The sequence below is a fragment of the Gopherus flavomarginatus genome, chromosome 3, assembly GCF_025201925.1.
Source record: "Gopherus flavomarginatus isolate rGopFla2 chromosome 3, rGopFla2.mat.asm, whole genome shotgun sequence".
Taxonomy (NCBI): Eukaryota; Metazoa; Chordata; order Testudines; family Testudinidae; genus Gopherus; species Gopherus flavomarginatus.
The window spans coordinates 199,020,922-199,043,295 of record NC_066619.1 but is presented as its reverse complement, the minus strand read 5'-3'; the positions used below and the strand labels follow the sequence as shown (position 1 = coordinate 199,043,295).

The 22,374-nt window shown below is 44.1% G+C and overlaps 1 protein-coding gene across 3 annotated transcripts in view; it reads right to left on the bottom strand.

Moving 5' to 3' along the window:
• Positions 1 to 18,661, bottom strand: part of ARHGAP10 (Rho GTPase activating protein 10) — a 248,895-nt gene extending 230,234 nt beyond the window's left edge. For all 3 annotated transcript variants that reach the window (XM_050946362.1, XM_050946365.1, XM_050946364.1), the window contains exon 1: positions 18,180 to 18,661. In XM_050946362.1, the coding sequence (XP_050802319.1) occupies positions 18,180 to 18,333 (154 nt within the window). In that variant the 5' untranslated portion in view covers positions 18,334 to 18,661. The remainder of the gene's footprint in view (positions 1 to 18,179) is intronic.
• Positions 18,662 to 22,374: the final 3,713 nt, after the last annotated feature.

Genomic DNA, 22,374 nt, shown 5'->3' with positions numbered 1-22,374 from the left:
CAGGTCTCCTTCCCTGCGGTTTGCAGGGTGGTTCGCGGAACGCGAGAGCAAACCGCGGCGAAGCTGGTCTCCTTCCCCGGTTTGCTCTCGCCTTCTCCAAAACCCCTTGAAGCCGCCCAACAGCGCTGCAGTGTGGCCACATCTAACACCATTTGCAGCGCTGGTTGCTGTAAGTGTGGCCACTCTGCAGCGCTGGCCCTATACAGCTGTACTAATACAGCTGTAACAACCAGCGCTGCAAAATTTTAGATGTAGACATGGCCACAGTCAGGATTAGAACTGATATCAACTCCCAAACCCACAGTCTCAATTCTCCTTTTATTGTGAAGTATCAAACTTAGTTCCTGACCTGCATTTGTGGGGTGGCATTTATAACACAACTATTAAAGTGAGATTATAAAACTGATTTTTCAAATTAATTTTAAAAAAGTGTCCTGGCCATGCTTATATAAGGTTGTTGACCATCTGTTCATTTGCCGACTCTTTGAGGAGACCAGTATGAAGGACGCCACTGCAGCGATGGAAAAAGCCACTGCTTGTGTACTTCTGGAAAAACATCTTGTTTGTGACAAGGACATGAGAAGCAGCAGCAGCTAGAATAAAGCTGCCAGGATTCTGGAATGAAACATGAAGTCCCTCTTTTCTGAACATCCACAACCACTTCAAATGCTGTTCTCACTACCATCAGTTTTACTGGTAACTGCCAGCACCGTCCAGCCCACAAGTGAAGGACTAAGATCAGTCCTCAAAAATGTGTTCCTCACATAATGCAATACGGTACTAATTCTAAACATAAGGCCAGTTAATTGTATGCTGTGGAGATATCTTTAAGAAGCATCAGAGAACCAAAAGCACAGGTTTTAAATGCAGGTTTAAATGCATTATTTTACAGTTTTTGAGAGCCTTTAATTTTGGTAGCTCTTCTATCTGCATCTTGTTTTTCTGTAAACACTGTAACATACTGAGACAATGTTTTCTTTTTACACTAACTTTTACCTGGCAGAGCAGAAGTCACTCTACTTTAAACAGTATTTACAGCACAAATGAGAGTTTTTTTCTAAAAGATATGAACTGATAAGAACAGAGAATGTTCTTGTACGTGACCAAATTAAAGACTTTCCTCACAGTTGTAGAGCTGTCAACTTTTACTTTGCAAAATAAAATAAAGAGGAGAATGTTACAATTGTAAGGAAATGAACAGATAAGGGGGGGAAAGAGGTGGAGGGGGGAAAGTAACATATGTCCTCTAATACATACATGAAATACACGGACCCTGCATCTAAAGAGATTCAGTTATTGTATGAAAAAAATTGTATGTTTCTCACTTTGAGATATACCTATCTCACAGATCTGGAAGAGACCCTGAAGGGTCATCAAATGCAGCCCCTTGCCTTCACTAGCAGGGCTAAGTACTGATTTTGCCCAGATCCCTAAATGGGACTGAACTCACAACCCTGGGTTTAGCAGGCCAATCCTCAAACCACTGAGCTATCCCTCCCCCATGCACATGCATTTTTTCTCAATACTATGCTACATTAGAAAAAAATGTCTCTAATATAGTTTTAATATGCAAATATTAAAGTCCTGTCCAGAATGTACAACAGCAATAAAAAGTAAAAGATACAACAGGGAATGTATTAAGATTACTTCGATTACTGGTACAAACTGGTGGTTATGAAGAGACATTGTGTGGAGTGGAGCCCATAATTTTAACAATGTGCTGGATTTAGTACATTTTTATTGTGATATAAAATCAGAATCTTGTTTTCCTATGGGAATCTAAAGGTATTCAGTGAAGTAATTTTACACATTGCTATTAGAAATAATGGATGCATTTTGGCACATAGTGCTATCCAAGCAGGTAGTTCCATTTCTTGGTGACAAGAATGTTGAGCCAGCTATAAAACAGGAATTGGCAACTATTCAGACTGTCTGAGGTATAATAGGAATTTAAAATAATTTTACATTGTTTTATTACCGGGAGTTGATTTTGAGAGAAAAGATTTGACTGACTGGGGGAGGGGGATGGAAGCACAAGAAAAGAACTGTGATAATAATATCTACCTCATATCCTTCTTACCAGTGGATCTCAAAGTGCTTCAAAATTTTTAATGCATTTATCCTCACAACATCTCGAAGAGGCAGGAAAGTACGGTACTATTTATCCCTATTTTACAGAGAAAGAACTGAGGCACAAAGAGCTAAGTGATTTGCCCAGAGCTGCACAGGATGTTATTGTACTGTAACACTACTGGGCCTGGTCTACACTACACGTTTAAACCGAATTTAGTGGCGTTAAACCGATTTAACCCTGCACCCATCCACACAACAAGGCCCTTTATATCGATATAAAGGGCTCTTTAAACCGGTTTCTGTACTCCTCCCCGACGAGAGGAGTAGCGCTGAAATCAGGATTGCCATGACGGATTAGGGTTAGTGTGGTCGCAAATCGGCGGTATCCCACAGTGCACCATTGTGACCGCTCTGGACAGCAGTCCGAACTCGGATGCACTGGCCAGGTAAACAGGAAAAGCCCCGCGAACTTTTGAATTGCATTTCCTTTTTGCCCAGCATGGAGCTCTGATCAGCACGGGTGGCGATGCAGTCCCAAATCCAAAAAGAGCTCCAGCATGGACCGTACAGGAGATACTGGATCTGATCGCTGTATGGGGAGACAAATCTGTTCTATCAGAGCTCCGTTACAGAAGATGAAATGACAAAGCATTTGAAAAAATCTCCAGGCTATGATACAGAATCCACAGCACAGTGCTGTGTGACAAGCGTAACGGAAAGCCAAAGAATCAAATGTACACTCATGGAGGGAGAGAGAGGGTACTGAGGACTTCAGCTACCCCACAGTCCCCGCAGTCTCCGAAAAGTATTTGCATTCTTGGCTGAGCTCCAAATGCCTGAAGGGTCAAAAACATTTTCCTGGGTGTTTCATGGTATATGTCATCAATTTACACCCTCCCACCCCCCGAAAGGAAAAAAAACGTTTCTCGCCTTTTTTCAGTGTCACCCTATGTCTACTGCATGCTGCTGGTAGACGGGGTGCTGCAGCGCTGAACACCAGCATCCCCTTCCTGATGGCAGACGGTACAATATGACTGATATCCGTCTTCATCTTCAGCCCATGAGTGCTCCTGGCTGGCCTCGGTGAGGTCGGCCGGGGGCGCCTGGGTAAAAATGGGAATTACTCCCGGTCATCCCCGGCAGATGGTACAGAACGGCTGGTAACCGTCTTCACCATAGCAACTGGAGGCTGAGCTCTATCAGCCCCCCCCTTTCATGTCTAAAGAAAAGATTCTGTACTGCCTAGACTATCATAGCAGCGGGAGGCTGGGCTCCTCTCCCCTGCCACCCTTTTACGTCCTACCTGGACTATCACAGCAGCTGGAGGCTGCCTCCCCCTCATTTTATCTCACTAAAAACTCTGTTTCTTATTCCTGCATTCTTTATTACTTCATCACACAAATAGGGGGGGACACTGCCACGGTAGCCCAGGAGGGGTTGGGGGAGGAGGGAAGCACCGGATGGGGTTGTTGCAGGGGCGCCCCCTAGAATGGAATGCAGCTCATCACTTCTGCGGGATCTCTGGGGCTCTGATATGGAGTGGCTGTCCTCTCTGGTTCTCTAGTACACATGCCCCATATTCTAGGCAGGACTGACTCCATATTTAGACAAAACATAAAGAAGGGAATGACCCAGGGAGTCATTCCCATTTTTGTCCATGCGCCCCTGGCCGACCTCAGCGAGGCCAGCCAGGAGCACCCATGACAGCAGCAGATGGTACAGAACGACTGATAACCGTCATCTCGTCAATTTACAATGGCATGGCAGATGGTGCAATAGGGATGGTAACCGTCTCTGCTACCTTGCAAAGGCAAATGAATGCTGCTGTGTAGCACTGCAGTACCGCGTCTGTCAGCAGCATCCAGTACACATACGGTGACAGTGACAAAAGGCAAAACGGGCTCCATGGTTGCCATGCTATGGCGTCTGCCAGGGCAATTCCGGGAAAAAAGGGCGCAAAATGATTGTCTGCCAGGGCAATCCAGGGAAAAAAAGGGCGCAAAATGATTGTCTGCTGTTGCTTTCACAGAAGAAGGATTGACTGACGACATTTACCCAGAATCATCCGCGACACTGTTTTTGCATTGGGATCTCAACCCAGAATTCCAATGGGCAGGAGAGACTGCGGGAACTATGGGATAGCTACGGGATAGATACCCACAGTGCTACACTCTGGAAATCGACGCTAGCCTCGGTACATGGATGCACACCGCCAAATTAATGTGCTTAGTGTGGCCGTGTGCACTCAACTTTATACAACCTGTTTTACAAAACCAGTTTCTTAAAATCGGAATAATCCCGTAGTGTAGACATACCCCTGGATAGCAGGAAAGTCTGGAAGTGGAGTAATTATTCTGGAAGAAGAGTCTCCACATGGGGGAGTTATACCAGCACAGCTATAGGGAAATAATTATTCTATTATAACTATCCTGTCAATTTCCGCAGTAGACAAGCATGGAAAGCTTAAAAATTCACTTTTTAAAATAAAAAAGCACAAAAAAAACAAATTGTATTGTTTTATTCTGAGATTACTCAAATTATATCTTTAAAATACAAACATGCTTTGAAACTATAAAATGTTCACATTGCATTTTATGTGGATTAATCAATTGCTAATTCAGCCACCTGACAGTTACAGAACAGTGCCCCCACCGCTACAAACTAGGGCTTGAAAAGTTTATTCATTCCATCGTTACATTGCAGCATGTCCCTTCAATTATTTACTAGTTAATCTTTTTTAAAATGAAGCTTTTCCTAACAATTCACTCTTTCATTGTAATCTTGACTACAAGTGTTCAGCACAGCAATTGAAAAGGCTTTTTTAAGTGTTCAAATATCTTTAATGCTATTGGACAGTACAACTAGTGTGCAGCTAGCATTACTGAACATTTAAAACTACAGAATGGAACCCAAAAGAAAAATAAGGCTATTTCTTGTGGGTCTCTGCTTAGGAGGGGACGCACTTGGACTCACGTCACTCACATTTTCAGGTTCAAAGAAACAGCTTTAGCTTTTTGTAGGGCTGCAATGAGAAAAGTTCAATAGGAAGTTTAGTTTCTTCACCATGCCTTTCATTCCTTACTTATAAAGAGCGTGTGTGACACTCTGTACCTCGGGGGAACACCCCCAGGTTCACCCTTGTAAAATGATTGTGTGCTATCCAATGCAAAGTTTGTCATGTCAGTTGTCTTCGGAAGACTAATGGTGCACTGAGCATTGTTGTAATCATAATTGTTGTTGCAGTAATGTTATAATTTCATGTATATAGTTATGAGGCTGAAAATGAATCCTCATGGCTTAAAATAAGACCAGACAAAAACTCTCCAAGAGGGAGAGGCAGTTCATACCTCATCAGGGCACGTATGGGACAAACCCAGACCAGCCTCACAGGAACAAAAGACGCTGGCCTAGGTAGCAACAAAAGGATCTGTTGGACTCTCGAGTGAGTTACTCCCACCTTCCCAATTTGGTCAGTTTGGGACTGCAATGACGTAATACTCACCTGACTCTGAAGGGGGTGGGGGGGAAGGCACAAAGCCAAGAGGGAAGGAAGAACATGATAAAAGGGAGAGATGCTTGCCATGCTCTTCCTCTCTCTTCCACCTACATCTACAGATACCACACCAAGCGACTGAAGCGCTGATCAAAGGGGAGAGCCTGGCTGAAGAGCAATCAGCCAGCCTGTGGTGAGAAGCATCTAAGTTTGTAAGGATACTGAAAGTGTTAAGATCAGCTTAAAATGCATTTTGCTTTTATTTCATTTGACTAGATCAGACTTGTTATGCTTTGACTTATAATCACTTAAAATCTACCTTTGTAGTTAATAAATCTGTTCGTTTATTCTACCTGAAGCAGTGTGTTTGGTTTGAAGTATGTCAGAGACTCCCCGTTAGGATAACAAGCCTGGTACATATCAATTTCTTTGTTAAAATTGACAAACTCCTATAAGCCTGCAGCATCCAGCAGGCATAACTGGGTGGGCACTGCAAGACTGAGGTTCTTAAGATTGTGTGTGGGATGCTAGTGTCATTCGATTGCACAATCCAAGGAGCAGTTAATATGCCAGAGGCTGTGTGTGAACAGCCCAGGACTGGGGGTTCTCACAGCAGCGCAGGGTAAGGCTGGCTCCCAGTGTCAAGAATTAAAGTGACCGAGCAGATCACCAGTTCAGATAACACCAGAGGGAAACGTCACAGCGCGCAATTTAAAAAAATACAGGGAACAGGCTAGTTTTTTTTTAAATTAGAGAATACTTGCTAGCAGCATGCTGGCTCTAGGCATACTTTTGTTCAGGACATCATTCCAATTTCTGCTACAGAAAATCCTATTACTTCCGATAAACTCTTTGCTGAGGTAGGAGAGCCCTATTCAGACATTTATGCTTTGCAAGATACCCAGTTTACCTTGCATGTTTAAACTGGGATTCCCCTCCATGATGGACAATACCAATAATCCCATCATCCCCTCAGCATATACAAAGGTACAACTTTTTGTTTTGTTTTTAAATTCAGGACTTGGGTCTACCAAGGAAAACAAATCAAACCTAATAGGAAAATCAGAACTTGAAGCTTCTAATGTGCTTCTCATCTTCCCAGGAAGACAGACTGTATTGTATAATCCCAGCTTGAAGACTAGCTTTTGGCAGGTGCACTTAGTTAAGGGTGCGAGTCGGAAATATTTAGAAAAATGTTTTATTTTATTTAAAGAGTCCTTAATCCCCCATCCCCCTTTTGCAGGTAGCTTTTCCTACTACTGCTTCTCTCCCACAAGGGAGTAACTCATCATAAACAATTGGCAAGGACTCCCCAATTCAGCATAAAGCCATTGCAGACATATAGCTCAAGGTTAGACCAACAGGAGAAAATATTCCATCTTGAGACAAGGAAATATAGAAAGGAAAGCAAAAAGTTAACTGACTAGCTGGGATAAGACAAGAGCCATTCTCACAAGAACAGAATGATAGCATGACCCCATCTGCACAAGTAGGCATGGAAAGAGAACTCACACCCATTCAGCTCATAGTCTGCATTTCAGAAACGGTAACTTTTCAGAAACATCTTTCTGAAGCAAGAACTTGTAGTAAGCGCATGCCTTATCTCAGACTTGAGCTGTACTTCCTCTTTCCAATTTCATGCAGTATGAGAACTGCAACACACTCATGAATGTGTATTCTTACACTTCACACTCATGAATGTGTATTCTTACACTCACTGGACAGTTCTATTTCCAATCAGAGTTGAAGTGACCAGGCCATCCCCTCAAAATGTGGCAAATACCTGAAAAATACTACAGTAAAAGCTCTGTTATCCGACATGTTGGGGTAATGGGGCTGCTAGTTAATCGAGTATTCTGGTTAACTGAGAATTATACTTGTTTGCCAATGGAATACCAATCTTCAAAGAATCAGAATACAATAAAATGAATAAAGTATAAAATAGTATACAGGTACTCACCAATCCAATAATAGTACTGCACTGCAGAGTGGTTGGTTTCTTGAAGCACTTAGGTGTATACAGGTAAAGTTTTCTATATAGTAGGTTCTCTTATGACACTTCATATCACTATGGGCAGTGCATGGTGTACACCCAGATCACTAAAAATATATTTCACACTAAAACTATACTGAACATAATTAAATCTTTCTTTGATGATTCAGAAGACACTTCAGGATCTTGCAGCACCTCAGGGTCATCATCATCATCATCAATTATCACTGTAGATGTAGAATGGACTGGGCTTACTGAGAAGGAGATTGGGCTGAATCTGTAATGACCCTATGACACCCTGGAAGTTGCTTTTTTTAATAAATCCCTGATATCAGCTTGCTTACTTGTCTTCTGCCTCTTTTGCATAAAAGTAGAGTGCAGAATGTGCAATTGCATGACGTGCTGGGCAACACACTTATCCTGGTTACTAGATTTATGATTTCTATTGGGAGATAGCTCAATTAACTGGCATTTCCGATTTCTGGTTAATTGAGTGTCAGATAACAGAGCTTTCACCATAGTATACATTCATTGTGGGGTTTTGTACCACTACTAGACTATTGTCATAAAACTGTCTCTGTGAATCTTATTTGGAAATTCAGAGAAGTCATTTAAGAGGAAGACTCCAGCACCACACTCCCAAGATTTAAAACCAAAAGAAAATCCCACCAAATATAACAACTGCCAGTCATACAAACTACTCTGTAAAGCCATGAACTACCTTCCGAAAGCATTAAGTTTGGTAATAATATTCATTTAAATCATGTTGCACCTTCACTTCATATTTTTGGAACATTTTCTATGTTGATCAATTTTAAAAAGTTAACCTTTTTTAAACAAAACACAGCAAGACCAAACATAGGCCCAAGTATGTAATGTTAAGATGTGCATTACCATTGCAAATGACTTGTTTTTCCATCATATTCTTTCAGAAAAACAAGCAGGTGAGCAGAAATCATTTTAATTCTATATTTTCACCAATAAGTAGCGCCAGAAAGAAAGGGACTTGTTTGATTTTAAATAAAATTCAGCAGAATTTCCTAACAAATTCACAGAATAGGCTCTGTAGATGCTCTGTGCAGACACTTACACCACTCTCTCAACAACAACAACAAAAAAGAGTTTTCAGCATGGATTAAGAGGGGAAATTACAAGTGCTGGCTCCAATCCTGCAAACACCAACACACATGCTTAATTGTATGTACCAGAAAATTCCTGCGTTTAATGACACTGATAATGTATGGGGAATTAAGCATGGGTTTGTTTCCAGGACTCAAAGAGGTAGAAATTGGAATGCCTAGGGGCAGTGGGAGTAGGATACAGAGCTCTGGGTTCTAGGTCACCAGTGAACATACGTGTTACCACAGGTAGCCTGTGAGAAGTAAGTTGGTATTCTTATTCTAATTATTATTACAAATCACAAAAACCACCATCAGTCCACTGCTGACAGTCTCAAGCAGAAAGGCCAAGGACAAAATAAGCAGAGACATAACTATTTTTCTACCTTTCACTCAGAAGAAGGCAGAAACACACTGGCAAAGAAGCTACACTACTCCTGCCTGTGCTATACATTTCAGGTGACTGATAGGACGTCAAGTTCTGGGCCATCAGTCTGACAAATAACACCAGCCTAAGTTCACTGGGCCTGATTCATGTGTACCCATTTATGCCTGTGCAAAGGGAATATAAAACACTACCAAATCACAATGCTGCAAAGTATTTTATTATTTTTATTACCACAGTGCCTCAGAGCCGCATGGAACGCCACTGTTCTATGTACTGTACAAACACAGAACAACAAGACAGTCTCTGCCCCGAAGAGCTTAGAATGTATTGCTTTAGCCCCACTTTGCACTGGTATGACTATACAAGGTACAAGGCAGTGGAGAATAGTTGCCCAGAATGAAGTAATGGATTAAAAACCCAGAGGATTCATTCTTAACAAGCCCATGGGCAATGGTCAGTCACTCAAAAAAGACTCAAGATTTTCTGGACTCCCCCTCCCCTGAGTGCTCTGGTTCAGGAACTAAAATAACTACAGCAGTATAAGGCACCTTTGTACAGGTATGATTGTGTCCAAACTAGGGCTTTTCCAGAGTAGCTATGGTGGCAAAAAGGTCACCCCCTAACCAACAGTCACACCAGTACTACTTCTAAGTGTAGACCATCCACAGACGAAGCACGCTGTCTATTTTTCTTCACTTTCTAAAACCAGTAAAGTCTCTAAGGTGTGTTATATGACCATTTGAACAACAACAACTCTTATGCAAATGCATGAAGTCAGCATCTTTTAATTTTGGAAGATGGAATTTTCCTGCCTCAGACTCAGCAGCCGTTCTCTAATTTTACCATCAATTTAGTTTCAATCTGGGGATTCAAACTGCAGGATCCAAGACAGATCCATCTTGCAGCTTCTATGATATGTTCTACAGAACTTGAGTCTAAGCTTTCATTTAAAAAAAGAAAGCTACACTTAAAAAAAACAGACTGTGAATGGAGCCTACTAAATGTGATCTACCCAATGACTCTGAAAAGTGTGAACTACACCACTCGTTTCACTTGACTCTGAAGCCTAATGATGACATTAATAACCAGCATCTCAAATACTTGCAATTCAGAATTTTTACCTGCAGTAAGAATTGATCAAGTGCATGCACAACATGGTTAAAAGACAGAGCTAGCTATGGTCCTAGAAATGTCCTACATCATTCCCCACACCACCAATTGATCCCAAATGCAGTAACAACTTCATAAGATAGCTGAGCTACTAGTTAAAGACTATGATAGGAAATGAAGTGAGGTTGTGAGGGACCTAATGCAGGTTGCCCCAACTGAAGACAAGTTGAGGGAGGCTAGGCAACAGTCCTTAGTACGGACATGTCCAACAGAGACCTGAGCGTTATATTGGTAGGATAGCAATTATCATGTACAGGGAGAGGCCAAAGATTTGCTACATGGACTGGATATCAGAGGACCTTAAAGAGACCAGTTTGCATGACAGCCAGGCATACAATCATGAGTTTTGGAAAAAGGCTATAAAAGTTGGCAGCCCCAAATACAGAAGTGACAAGAAAGAAGACAACAATGATGACTAAAGACTATATGCTATCCTTGATCTTCAGGCAACCTCCCCTTGACATTACTGAAAGATGTGCAGAGGAGAGAACGTAGGCTATGGCACTAATTTTGTAATCCCAGCTCAGATCACATTTAAAAATTGTAATTTGGTCCTCTCCATAGAATTAGTTTGCCGTCTCTACTATAGAGCAGTACCATTGCATTTACATAAAGATGAATGCCTTCTTTTGGGTGGGGCTAAATGGAAAGACTCTCAGACCACTTTCTTATACAATAGCAACTTTTTCCATTAGCAGGGGAGTCATGTTATTAGAATGTTAATTACAAGGAGCACTGAGAAGAGTGGCTGCTACTGGCTAAAAAGAAGCCAAGGACCGTGATCGCCATGTAAACCTTTCTTAAAATAAAGTCAGATCAGATTTGGCCCAAAAATCACAAAACTTACGATTTTTAGAAATGTTTCCACTATATTTTGAAATTCCATTTTTTCTTAAAAAGCAAGCAAACATTCTCTGGCAGCATTTGCAACAAACACTGTGTGCTAGGGCATGGGGATGCCAGTACAATGTGAACTAGTTATCTTCCATTTTGCAACCTTAGAGAAATTCATAAGCATAATCATCCTACTGAAGAGCAAGTGAGCTATTTAGAAACCTACCAGTTTAAGTAATCTACAATATTACTTGTAACAAAGAAAGGCTTTTCCTTTTCTTTTTTTTAAATAATAAAAGCAAACCTGCTGAGAACCAGTATCAGATGCATTCTTTGAAACATTTACTGAGCACTCATTTAAACTACAGAAATTACAGTTTTCAGATTGAATGCTCCTCTCCATTTCCTTATGTGTTTTACATATTAATTCCATCATAACTATTTAAACTGGCAACAATTCCAGAGTCTTTGAGAGCTAGTAACATTACTCAATGCTACTAATGCAAGCCACTGAGCCACAAGTTTAGCTGACTCTCACATGGAAAGCCTTAAAAAACTGGTGTTGATCAACAGTAACATGACTCTGTCCCTCAAATGTTAATCTGAATGCATGTTATGCTGGGCTCTATGTAGGTTATAACCATGTATAGTGTTTAGAGTTTTAAACAAACTTTTCAAATGCACATTTTATCTCAAACTAAGGATTCATTTATTTACTGCGTGCATTTTCATTCAGTATCTCTCTCAACTCCCCAGTGGCTACCTCTATTCAGAAACGATCTTCAAAAAACAAACTTTACATCCTAAATGATTGGAGTGTCTTGAGAAATAATTGATATTTCTATTGTAAATGTGTGTACTGTTTCATGCATTTAATAGCAAACACCAAAAAAAAAAAGTCAACTGAAATATGGAAAAAGGGAAGTGTAATGAAAACAGATCACTGAACAGCTAAAACCACTGTTTGTTTGTTTATTCATTCTTTCTTTCTTACTTTCCAGTCTTTGGTTTCAAGAAATAACACCTCGATGATGCAAGGTTTTACACAGGAAACACAAGAGAACTTCAGGTCCGAACTGGTTACCTTTCAGATTCATGAAAGAATCAGAAATTGGAATTTAAAAGCAGCACTAAAAGTCTGGCTCATGCTGAAAACTAGAAAGTTCAGTTAAGGCTGCAGCAGAGAGAGTTTATTTATTGGTAATGTACTTGTGTACTAATAACTAACTCTGCAACTTCTACTTATAAACAAGTTTGAACTGGGGAGAAAACACTGCTCAGTATAACTGAAAAAGAAGGGTGAATAAAGACAACAAGAAGGGAGACCACAACAAAACTACTGCCTTGATCCTGAAAGGCAGTGACAACACCTACTGTCAAGAGGAGTGGTATATGCTTACTGCCTCTCAGGATGTGGCCCAATGCAAATGTCACAGTCATTCACAGTGCTCTCTGTTAAACAGGAAGTGGGACTTATTCAATTTTAGGGGTTTCCCTCACATTCAGCAGAAGATGGAGAGGACCATCATGAAGTTTTTGTCAGCTGTTGCTTGTTTTTGTTATTTTTTTATTTAAAAAAACAAATAAAGGAAAGATCTGTATTTATCCTAAATGATGAGGGTACAGATATGATGCTGCAGTTGTTGGCATGAGAGAAATGATCTTGAATAACTCAATTTACAGAATAACATTTAATATGCCTGAAGTCGTATTTACCATTAAACTATTTCCCATCCAAAAACAAAATCCAAGTAGTTGAGTTCTTCAATCTAAAAAAAAATCCTGATATTGATTAGCTTATTTTAATTTATTCTTCTTAAGATGAAAATCAACTACTACTCAATACTAAGTGTCAGCCTTCAGGAAATGCCTATTGCATACCCATAAATATTGGGGGCAAAAGGCTGAAACAACTCTCATAGGAGGCAAAAATTCACTATCAGCAAAGTCACAATGCAACTAATTTTCTGTACTATATAAAATCAGTGGCACCTACCACCCCCTTCCATACAATACCTCTATTCAGAAGGGTTAATAGGATGAAATGTCACTTAATACAGTAGGCACAATTTGTGCTGCAAAAGTATTTACCCAGTAAAACTAAGGATATTAAAGTAAGACTATGGTTATCATCAAGATAACATGTTAATTCAAGAGACAAGGTGAGTAATATCTTTTATTGGTTCAATAAAAGATATTACCTCACTTATCTTGTCTCTCTAACATCCTGGAACCAGCACAGCTACAACTATACTGCATACTTTCATTCAAAGCATTTTCAGTACCTTTCGCACTCTGTAAAAGTTACATAATTTTTTCACATGAAGTTCATGTGGGTAAACTAAGACCAGAAATAGAAGTTTTGGAAAAGATTCATAAAATTCTGCCCCACTGTTTGAAATATACTCACAAAGGGGGGAAAAGAACTATTTTTCACATGTTTAGTAACATTGTAGAAATTCTTTTAAACTAAAGTGTGAAGTAAAAATATTTTGGATTTCAAATATATATGATTTGGACATGCATGCAATCTCCAAAGAACACATTATCTTGTCAAATACAGAAAATGTGGTGCCCAACAAATAAAGAAGAGTTATAAACAAGTGAAAAGGGCATAATGCATGCTATCTCCTTTACCCATTTAAGTAAACACCAAGCAGAGATACACATGTTCTGCCCTGCTTCTACTTGGGTAAAATGAGATATCTAAAAATCTTCAACCCCAGAAGCTTCCCCAGCTGCAGTCACTTATTCTGTCCCATGAACAATCCGATGAATTCCCCCCAATTTACAGCTGCTGGGCCCTGCTATGTGCATTTTCAAATTTTACGTGCTCTCAAGGGAGCAGTACAGTAACTCCTCACTTAACATTATGTTCCTGAAAAATGTGATTTTATGCGAAATGATGTTAAGCTAATCCAATTTCACCAAAAGAATGAATGTAAATGAGGGGGTTAGGTTCCAGGGAATTTTTTTTCACCAGACCAAAGACGTGTGTGTATACATTATATATATATATATATATATATATACATACACACACACAGAGTATAAGTTTTAAACAAACAATTTAATACTGGTACACAGTGATGATGACTGTGAAGGTTGGTTGAGGTGGAGGAGTCAGAGGGTGGGATATTTCCCAGGGAATGCCTTACTGCTAAATGATGAACTAGCAATTGGCTGGGCCCTCAAGGGTTAACTCTCACACTCTACAAGGCAGCAGGAACGGAGGGAGGGGAGACAGCATACCAGACAGAGACATACATCCTGTGTGTGAGAGAGAGACAGAGAGAGAGAGAGAGAGAGATGCACATTTCCCCTTTAAGTACACTGCTTTGTTAATTAGATCAGCTTACTGAGATCACAGCTGCTGCCAGCGAGCTCCCTCTGTCCTGAGCCCCCTCTGTCCTGAGCCCTGTCTTGCATCCCCCCTGCTCTATGGAAGATGGGGTAAAAGGGGTGCAGCAGCAGGGGGACATCCTGACATTAGTCCCTCTCTTCTTCCCCGCACAGCAAGCAGGAGGCTCAGGGAGCACCTCCAAGGCAGAGGGCAGGAGCAGCACATGGCAGTGGGGGGAAGGACAGCTGCAATTACTAGCCTGGTGGACAGCTGCTGCACAGTGAACTTAGGGAAGTGGGGAGCTGAGACGGGGGCTGCTAGTCCACTCTGGTTCCAAGCCCCCACCAGCTAGCTGCAATGGGCTGGTCTTCCTGCAATCGCTGCACAAAGCAGGTGGCAGCCAAATGATCCGCCCACTTCTAAAGGGCCTCCCCCCAGCCTAAGGGGAGGACCCACAGGTCTTGGACACCAAGTAATTACGGGGGACAACTAATGAAAAAACAGGATCGGGAGTGAGGTCATAGGGCTAAAAAAAGGGAACCAGATGGGGACACCGAGCAGAGAACCCAGGACAAGGCCCACTGCTCCTCGAAGGCGTCAAGGGAGCCAGTGGACGCCACCCATAGGAACTCTGCCCGGATGCGTGAACAGACGGAGGAACGGAAATGGGCCCTACAGTCGCAGGAAATCCCATCGGCTAACCTCCTCTCCCTGGTGTTGTATATGGCCAGTTTGGCCAGGGCCAAAAGGAGGTTGAGAAGGAGATCCCACGACTTTGTGGAGCCACGGATGGGGAGCATGTAGATAAAAAGGTGAGGGGAAAAGTGCAACCAAAAATGCAAGAAAATATTCAGGACGAGCCGGAACAGGGGCTGCAACCTGGCGCACTCCAAATAAATGTGCGCCAAGGTCTCCTTCTCACCACAGAAAGGGCAGGTGCTATGGACAGAGGTGAACTACATGCCCATGCTCACAGCCCCGTGAAGGAGCCGCCAACTGATATCCCCGGCGGGCCTTGGGACCAGGGCAGAGTACAAGCTGGCCCACCGGGGCTCCTCACCCTCGAGAGGTGGCAGGAGGTCTCGCCATTTGGTATCGGGGCGGGACGCGAGGGTGAAGTAGTGAAGGGTATGGAGCACGAGCGTGTACAGATGTTTCCGTGGCGCGGTCTGGAACAGAACCGGCTGCAGATCATGCAGCCGGCTGGCAGTGAAAGGGTGAGGGGGCCGATTGGGTCCACGGGGCAGGGGCCCGATAAAAATGTCCACGGGGCCTGGGGTAGAGGGTGGGCAGGGCGTGCCCTCTCGCAGGACCCGGTCGAGGTAAGCCTGAGCAGCAGGCAGTAAAGCGGCCTTCACCTCCTGAAGTACGCGCTGGGGAGTACGAGGTCTGGAGAGCCCCATGCGCTGAGCGATCGTTAGGGGATCCAGCCAGTCTCCCCGGTCGTAGTCCAGGAGGTCTCCGACCCTGGTGACTCCCGCTGAGACCAGCCTCTGGCACACCGTGGGGACTCCGCCACCTGCACACGAGGCTGGGGATTGTGTAGCAGGGGCTCCGCGAGGAGGTCAACCCCCACGGTGGCCGCCACGGACCTGGTTGTTGCAAAGAGCTTCCAGGTCCCAAGGAGGTCTTGGTAGAAGACCGGCAGCCCGGAGAGGTCTCGCGGAAGACCTCTCGGATGGAGGTAAAAGAGCTGCCGGTCGTATCGGAGCCCTCAGAAGCGGCGGAGGAAGGCGTGCGCCAATACGCTCCACGCTGGACTACCCGCACCAAACAGGAGCCGCTGCGGGTCCTGGAGGCGGAAGACATGGACCTGAGTGCGTAAGCACTTCAGGCCCTGCCCCCCCTCCTCCAGGGGCACAGCCAAATGATGTTAGAAGGGAGCACTGCACAACTTTAAACAAGCATGTTCCCTAATTGATCAGCAAGGTAACATTAACTGGGATGACTTTAAGTAAGGAGTTACTGTATAACTTAGGGCAGTGGTTTTTGAACTTTTTTTTTGGCAACCCAATTACAGAAAATTGTTGATGCCCATGACCCAGTGGAACTGGGGATGAGGGGTTTCAGGTGTGGGGGGGGGGGGGCTCAGGGCTGGGGCAGAAGGTTGGGGTGAGGACTGTGGGGTGGGGCTGGGAATGAGGGGCTCAGGGTGTGGGAGTGGGCACTGGACTGGGGCAGGGGTGCAGGAGGGAGTGAGGGCTCTGGGGTAAGGCCAGAGATGAGGGGCTTGGGGTGGAGCAGAGGCTCAGACTGGGAGGGCTCATGGCTGGGGATTGGGGAATAGAGTTGGGGCATCAGCTTACCTCAGATGCCTCCCAGTCAGGGGCACAATGGGGGTGCTAAGACAGGCTTCCTGCCTTTCCTGGCACCGCAGACCACACTGCGCCTTGGAAGCAAGCCCTGCGCAGAGGCACACAAGCGACTCCACACAGCTCTCACTCACAGGCATCACCCCTTCCCACCAGCTCCCATTGGCTGATTCCTGGGCAATGGGAGTTCAGAGTCTGTAGTACTCCTGCCTAGGAGCCTGACTTGCCACACCAGCATAGTGTCAGAACAGGTAGGGACTAGCCTGCCTTAGCCAAGCAGCACCACCAATGGGACTTTTAATGGCCTGGTCAGCAGTGCTGACCAGAGTTGCCACAATCCAGCACTGGGCCACAACACGTAGTTTGAAAACCACTAGTTTAGGGAACATAGACCCAGCATACGTGAAAATCAAAGTGAAATAAATACATTTGTTTGTTTAAATTATCACTGGATTCAAATAAGCATTGAACTACACTCGCCTGTTTGAACTTAAATTTTAAGAAGTTATGTGAATGCAACACTACAGACAAGAATGTAAATATGTAGTCCTGCCACTCAGAGTTATGGTACCCACAAACCATGATGTAGCCATCTTTGTGCATTTAAAACCCCAACCATGATGTTTCATCAACTTGATTTAGACAGTTACTGTGACCACACACCCTATCTTCCTTTCAGGATGGAAAATACACAGGCAAATGCAGTGGGTGGTACAAAGTCAGTGTCAGGGTACCGGGTATATGTATACAGCATCCAAACCCTTCTGTGGGCTGTAGAGACATAGAATAAGGCAGGCCTGTGCCAGGAAATCGCAGAGACGTAACTAAGGTTACAAAAAGTTCTGTTAAAAGAGAGTTGCTGTCATTAGCAGGCCTGTTATCACTTTCCCACGATCACAAGGGCAGGAAGATAGCGGTTTCCTCAAGCTGGAATGAGGGGGTTCTAAATCGGGCGAAAGGTGATGAGGGAAATTAACTAACTTCAACTCAGAGCAAAACCTTTCCTCACGTGAACTGCAAAAATTTAAAAACCTACATGAGGTGGCAGGCATTCAGCTGGGGAAGAGAGGAGCAACTTGGCACCGCTTGCAAATGCCATTCTCTCTCTCCGCGCGCCTCAGCCAGCAGGAAACCCTGGCTTTGTGCAAGGCACACCGCCATCTGCCCTCCCAGCTCAGGCAAGCCAGTTTGCAGCAGCAGCTGCTGCCGGCAACACAGGAGAGCAGCAGCTAGCACCCAGGATGACAGCGGGGCAACACAAAGCCTGCAGGGCAGGAAACCTCCCTGCTCTGCACAAGGAGGCTCTCAGCAAGACTCTCGATGCAGCGCCGATAACTGCCGCAAATACAGGGACCCCTGCAAAACACCGCACCAGTCTTATTGCAGCAAACAGACGCTACATGGCCTCACTGTCCCTGCCAGCACCTCCTCACTCCCGCCTCCCTTCCCACTCACTTTTGGTTGCAGCGATGAGGTTCTTTCCATCCTTGAGCAGCTCCTTGATGAACTTGTTGGTTTTCTCCAGTTCCGCCTCATGGGCTCTGATCCTCTCCCTGAACCAGGGGCTATCCAGGTAGCAATCGCTGAACTCCAAAGGCTGCAGCCCCATAGCTGCTGCAGCTGCACCAGAGCTCAGCTCCTTGCAAATCCCTCTTCACCAGGCAGCAGCAGCCTCAAGAGCCAACTCTACGGAGCAGGGCCCGCGGTGCCTCCCAGCTACAGCGATTCCCCCAGACAACTGGCACTTTCAAACCACGGCATGGGGGGGGCGGTCCCCGAGGCCAGCCGCACCCCGGGCCCGGGGGCTCTTGCAAAAGAGCGTGAGGAGGGGAGCAGAGCGGCAGCTACTCCGAGAGCTTCATCAGCGCCCGGAGAAGCCTCCCACCGTGAGAGCAGCTAGAAGGACTGAGGTGACGCTGCTGCCCAGCTCCCGGCAGCCTCCGCCACAGGCAGCCTCGGCATCCCAGCCCCGCCCCGCTCCCAGCTCCACCCTGCCAAGTTCCAACCCCCCGCCCCCGGCTCAGCCTGAGCTGCTCGCGTCTCTGCCTGCTGGTAGTGGGCGCGCTCCCAAATTCCAGGGACCTTGTTGCATTAGCAACCTGTGACGAGGCAAGAGACGTGCCAGGAACGGGGGTTGCGGCAGCGCCTGCCCGGGGTGCGGCTTTACAGCGTGCTGGGGTTGTGCGGCCCAGAGCAGGGCATGATTTACCCTACCTCCCACAGCGCCGCGCCTGTGTCCTCGCTATCCACGTGCCATTATTGCCCGGTCCAGACTCAGCAACAAGTTGCCACACAGGGTGTTGTCTCCCCTGCCTGGTGATTTCACTGTGAGCCAGGCTCTACCCCGCTCTGAACTCCCAGCTCCGCTCACACACTGCTACCTTAACATAAGTGCCGCCTCATCTTCGCCCAGGTGCACATCCTCCCTACATCGAACCGGTTCATGTCTGTACGCAGTACATAGAGGTAACTGGTGCCGCGATGGGCCTTCAGGTTTTCTCCTAGGTGCGCGCTGTGTTTAGAAATACTTGTTAGAAATACAAAGTTTGTGGTAGAGGTGGCTGGGTGTCAATGTTTGTTCAAGAAGATTCCCTAGCTGGACATTTCTCTGTTTTTCAGGGACGTTGCACTGAAGCAACTTAAACTCTAAATCAACCAAGGTTTCGGTGGTGGGATGTAACTTTGGTGATGCAAATCACAAAATGCATATTCTATCCTCACATTCATTCCTTTAATTTCAAACTTCCATTCAAGTATATAATTCTTGGGAGCAAATACCAAAGCACCACTCGCTCAAGAGGACATCTGTATTTGGCTTTCATTTTGATTTTGGGGGGCAGGGTGGAGAAGGTTTTTTTTCAGTCTGTTAGAACTTCACCAACCCATGAACACTGTGAAAATTTATGAAGTGAAATAGCTCTGACAGTACAGTAACTGGATGTACTCACTTAGATGCCAAGAACTCTGCCTATGCTATTATTACAAATTACTTCCTAAGTATAACAAGGAATTAATTCTTCTTGATTTTAGGGGATATTTTTAAATGAAGAACAGTAAAGGAGTATGCAATTTGTCTAGGGGTATCTGAAAATTGTTGGTCTGTAGGTTTTGTTTTTGTTTGTTTTGTTTTGCTTGTTTTTGCCATCACTTTTAAAGTCTTCCTTCGTGGGTTTACATCAGTGCCATACCACAGGATTTGGTTAACATTCTGGTCTTAAATGTGGTGCAAATCAGTTGAAGGTATAGGCTGTCTTTGTAAGAGATAATGTTGAAAGATATCTGATCTTTTCTCAGATGAGTATAAAAAGATTAGGAAGGAATTTTGGAAGCTCTCAAGTGATCAACTCATCACTAGTATTATCTAATTCAATCTAACCAAAGAATATTGTTGCAAATTCCTCAGAGGCAGCACTAAACACCAGCAGTGTAACAAACAATTTAAAATGTGCATACACATTTGTTACTTTGTGACTGCCCTAGATCCTTAATCTCCTAAAGTTACTCCTGATATGATCAGAGCATATGAAATTAGATAACTTGTCTAGAAGTACAGTATGTTATTTAAAAACTTTACAAAGAACAAAATAATCTGCCAGTGCACAAAGATGCTGGCTCTAGGAAATTAAAGTACTACTCAGTGAGGTAGACAGAACATGTAACACTCATACACACCGGTTAAAGGCCAAGATTGGCGTGTTTATTTTTCAATATAAAATATTATATTAGTCATATTATATATTTTACCATCTTCTTCAGTTTAGTACCTACAAAATTGTGAATTTCAACACAGGAATTCCATGCCAGGGACAGGATTTATAGTATATGGCCTGATCCTGCTCCCTTTTAAGTCATTGAGTTTTGTTATTGATTTAAATTGCAATACCATGTGATCTAAAGTTAAGCCCACACTACGCTGTCCAGGGAAACTGTATTGAAATAATCTTAGCACCTTGCTGGGAAGAACTGTACTAAAAAGGACACTGTAATTTTATAAATAACAGTGTTGTTTTAAATTCTTATTGTTATAAAAAAAATCTGAAAGAAAAGAGGAGGGGAAACCTGTATTTTTTCACTTTGTTTATTTTGTTCATTTGAGACCATTTTGTGTATGGTATAGTTAGTTTATCTGTTTTCACTGTCTACTCCATGAGCATCTCCAAGGCTCCATCCTGCACCCAGTTATGTATGTGAGTAACTATGTATTTTAGGAGGTCTCATTAAGCTCAATGGGTCTTCTTGCATTTGGAAAATTACACGTGTGTAAGGCCAGGTCTACACTAAAAAGCTAAGTTGACCCACTATATCACTTAGGAGTGTGAACACTCCACACCCCTGAGTAACATAGTTAGGACAACTTATGTAGACAGTGCTAGGTTGATAGGACAACAGAACGATTCTTCCATCAACGACTTTTCAGGGAGATGGATTAACTACAGCCATGGGACAACCCCTCCCATGGCTGTAGTGTTTACATTGAAGCACTATAGTAGCATAGCTACAGCGTTGCAGCTGTGCTGCTGTAGCAGTTTAAGTTTAGACATTGCCTAAGGCCTGATCTATACCACAAAGTTAAGTCAACATACGCTGCCTTGCATCAATGTAGTTGTGCACGTGTCTACACTTACATTTGTCTCCCACTGATCTGAGCATCCCTTTAGGCTGACACACTAACACCACCTCCCCAAGCGGCGTTGAGCCTAGTCAATATACGGAGGTCAATGCAGCGCAAGGGTAGAGACTGTGTTGCATATGTTGACCCTAAAAGTCCCCCAGCAGCGGTCACACAATGAGTGACACTGACCACTTTGGTTACAGTTGTGAACTCCATTGCCCCACAGTCACAGAGTCCGGAAGACACCTGCACTCTCCTTTAAAGCTTGCAAATTTTTAAAATGCCTTTTTCTGAATGTACAGCTTGGCAAGCACACCTAGCAACTCTTCATTGTTGTGTACAACTGCCTAGCTGACTACGACAGCTACACACTCCAGACATGATCCAGCTCAGAATAAACAGGAGATACTGGATCTCCTGGGCCTGTGGGGAGATGAGGCAGTGCAGGCACAGCTACAGATCGGCCATAGAAATGTGGACATCTACAAGCAGATTGCATGGGAGATGCAGGAGAAGGGGTACAACAGGGACCAGCAGTAGTGCCGTGTGAAAGCAAAGGAATGGTGTCAGGCATATCAGGAGGCCAGGGAGGCCAACAGTCAATCTAATGCCAAGTTCCAAACCTGCCACTTCTACAAAGAGCTGCATGCCATACTTTGCAGAGACCCCACCACCATGCTGCAGACAACCAAGGAGACCAAGTTAGAGGCCCCTGGCATGAACAGTGAGGACCAGGAAGAAGAGGAGGAGGAGGGACTTGCAACTGGGGATCCAATAATACCACAAGCCATCGCAGTCCAGTCAGTCCTGGCAGTTGAGTACAGTCAAACCCAATGCAGAGGAAGGAACCTCTGGTAAGTATGTAACTGTATGTCCCATTACAATGATATACTGATGGCACCCCCAACTAAAAGGGACACAGCTATCCACTTTTAATTAATTTACTTGTAGTTGAAGAGGTACTGGTATAACAAAGAGAGGTAGCGTTATTATCTGCTTTTCATTCCCCTGCAGACTTAGGCGGGGAAGAGGGGCATG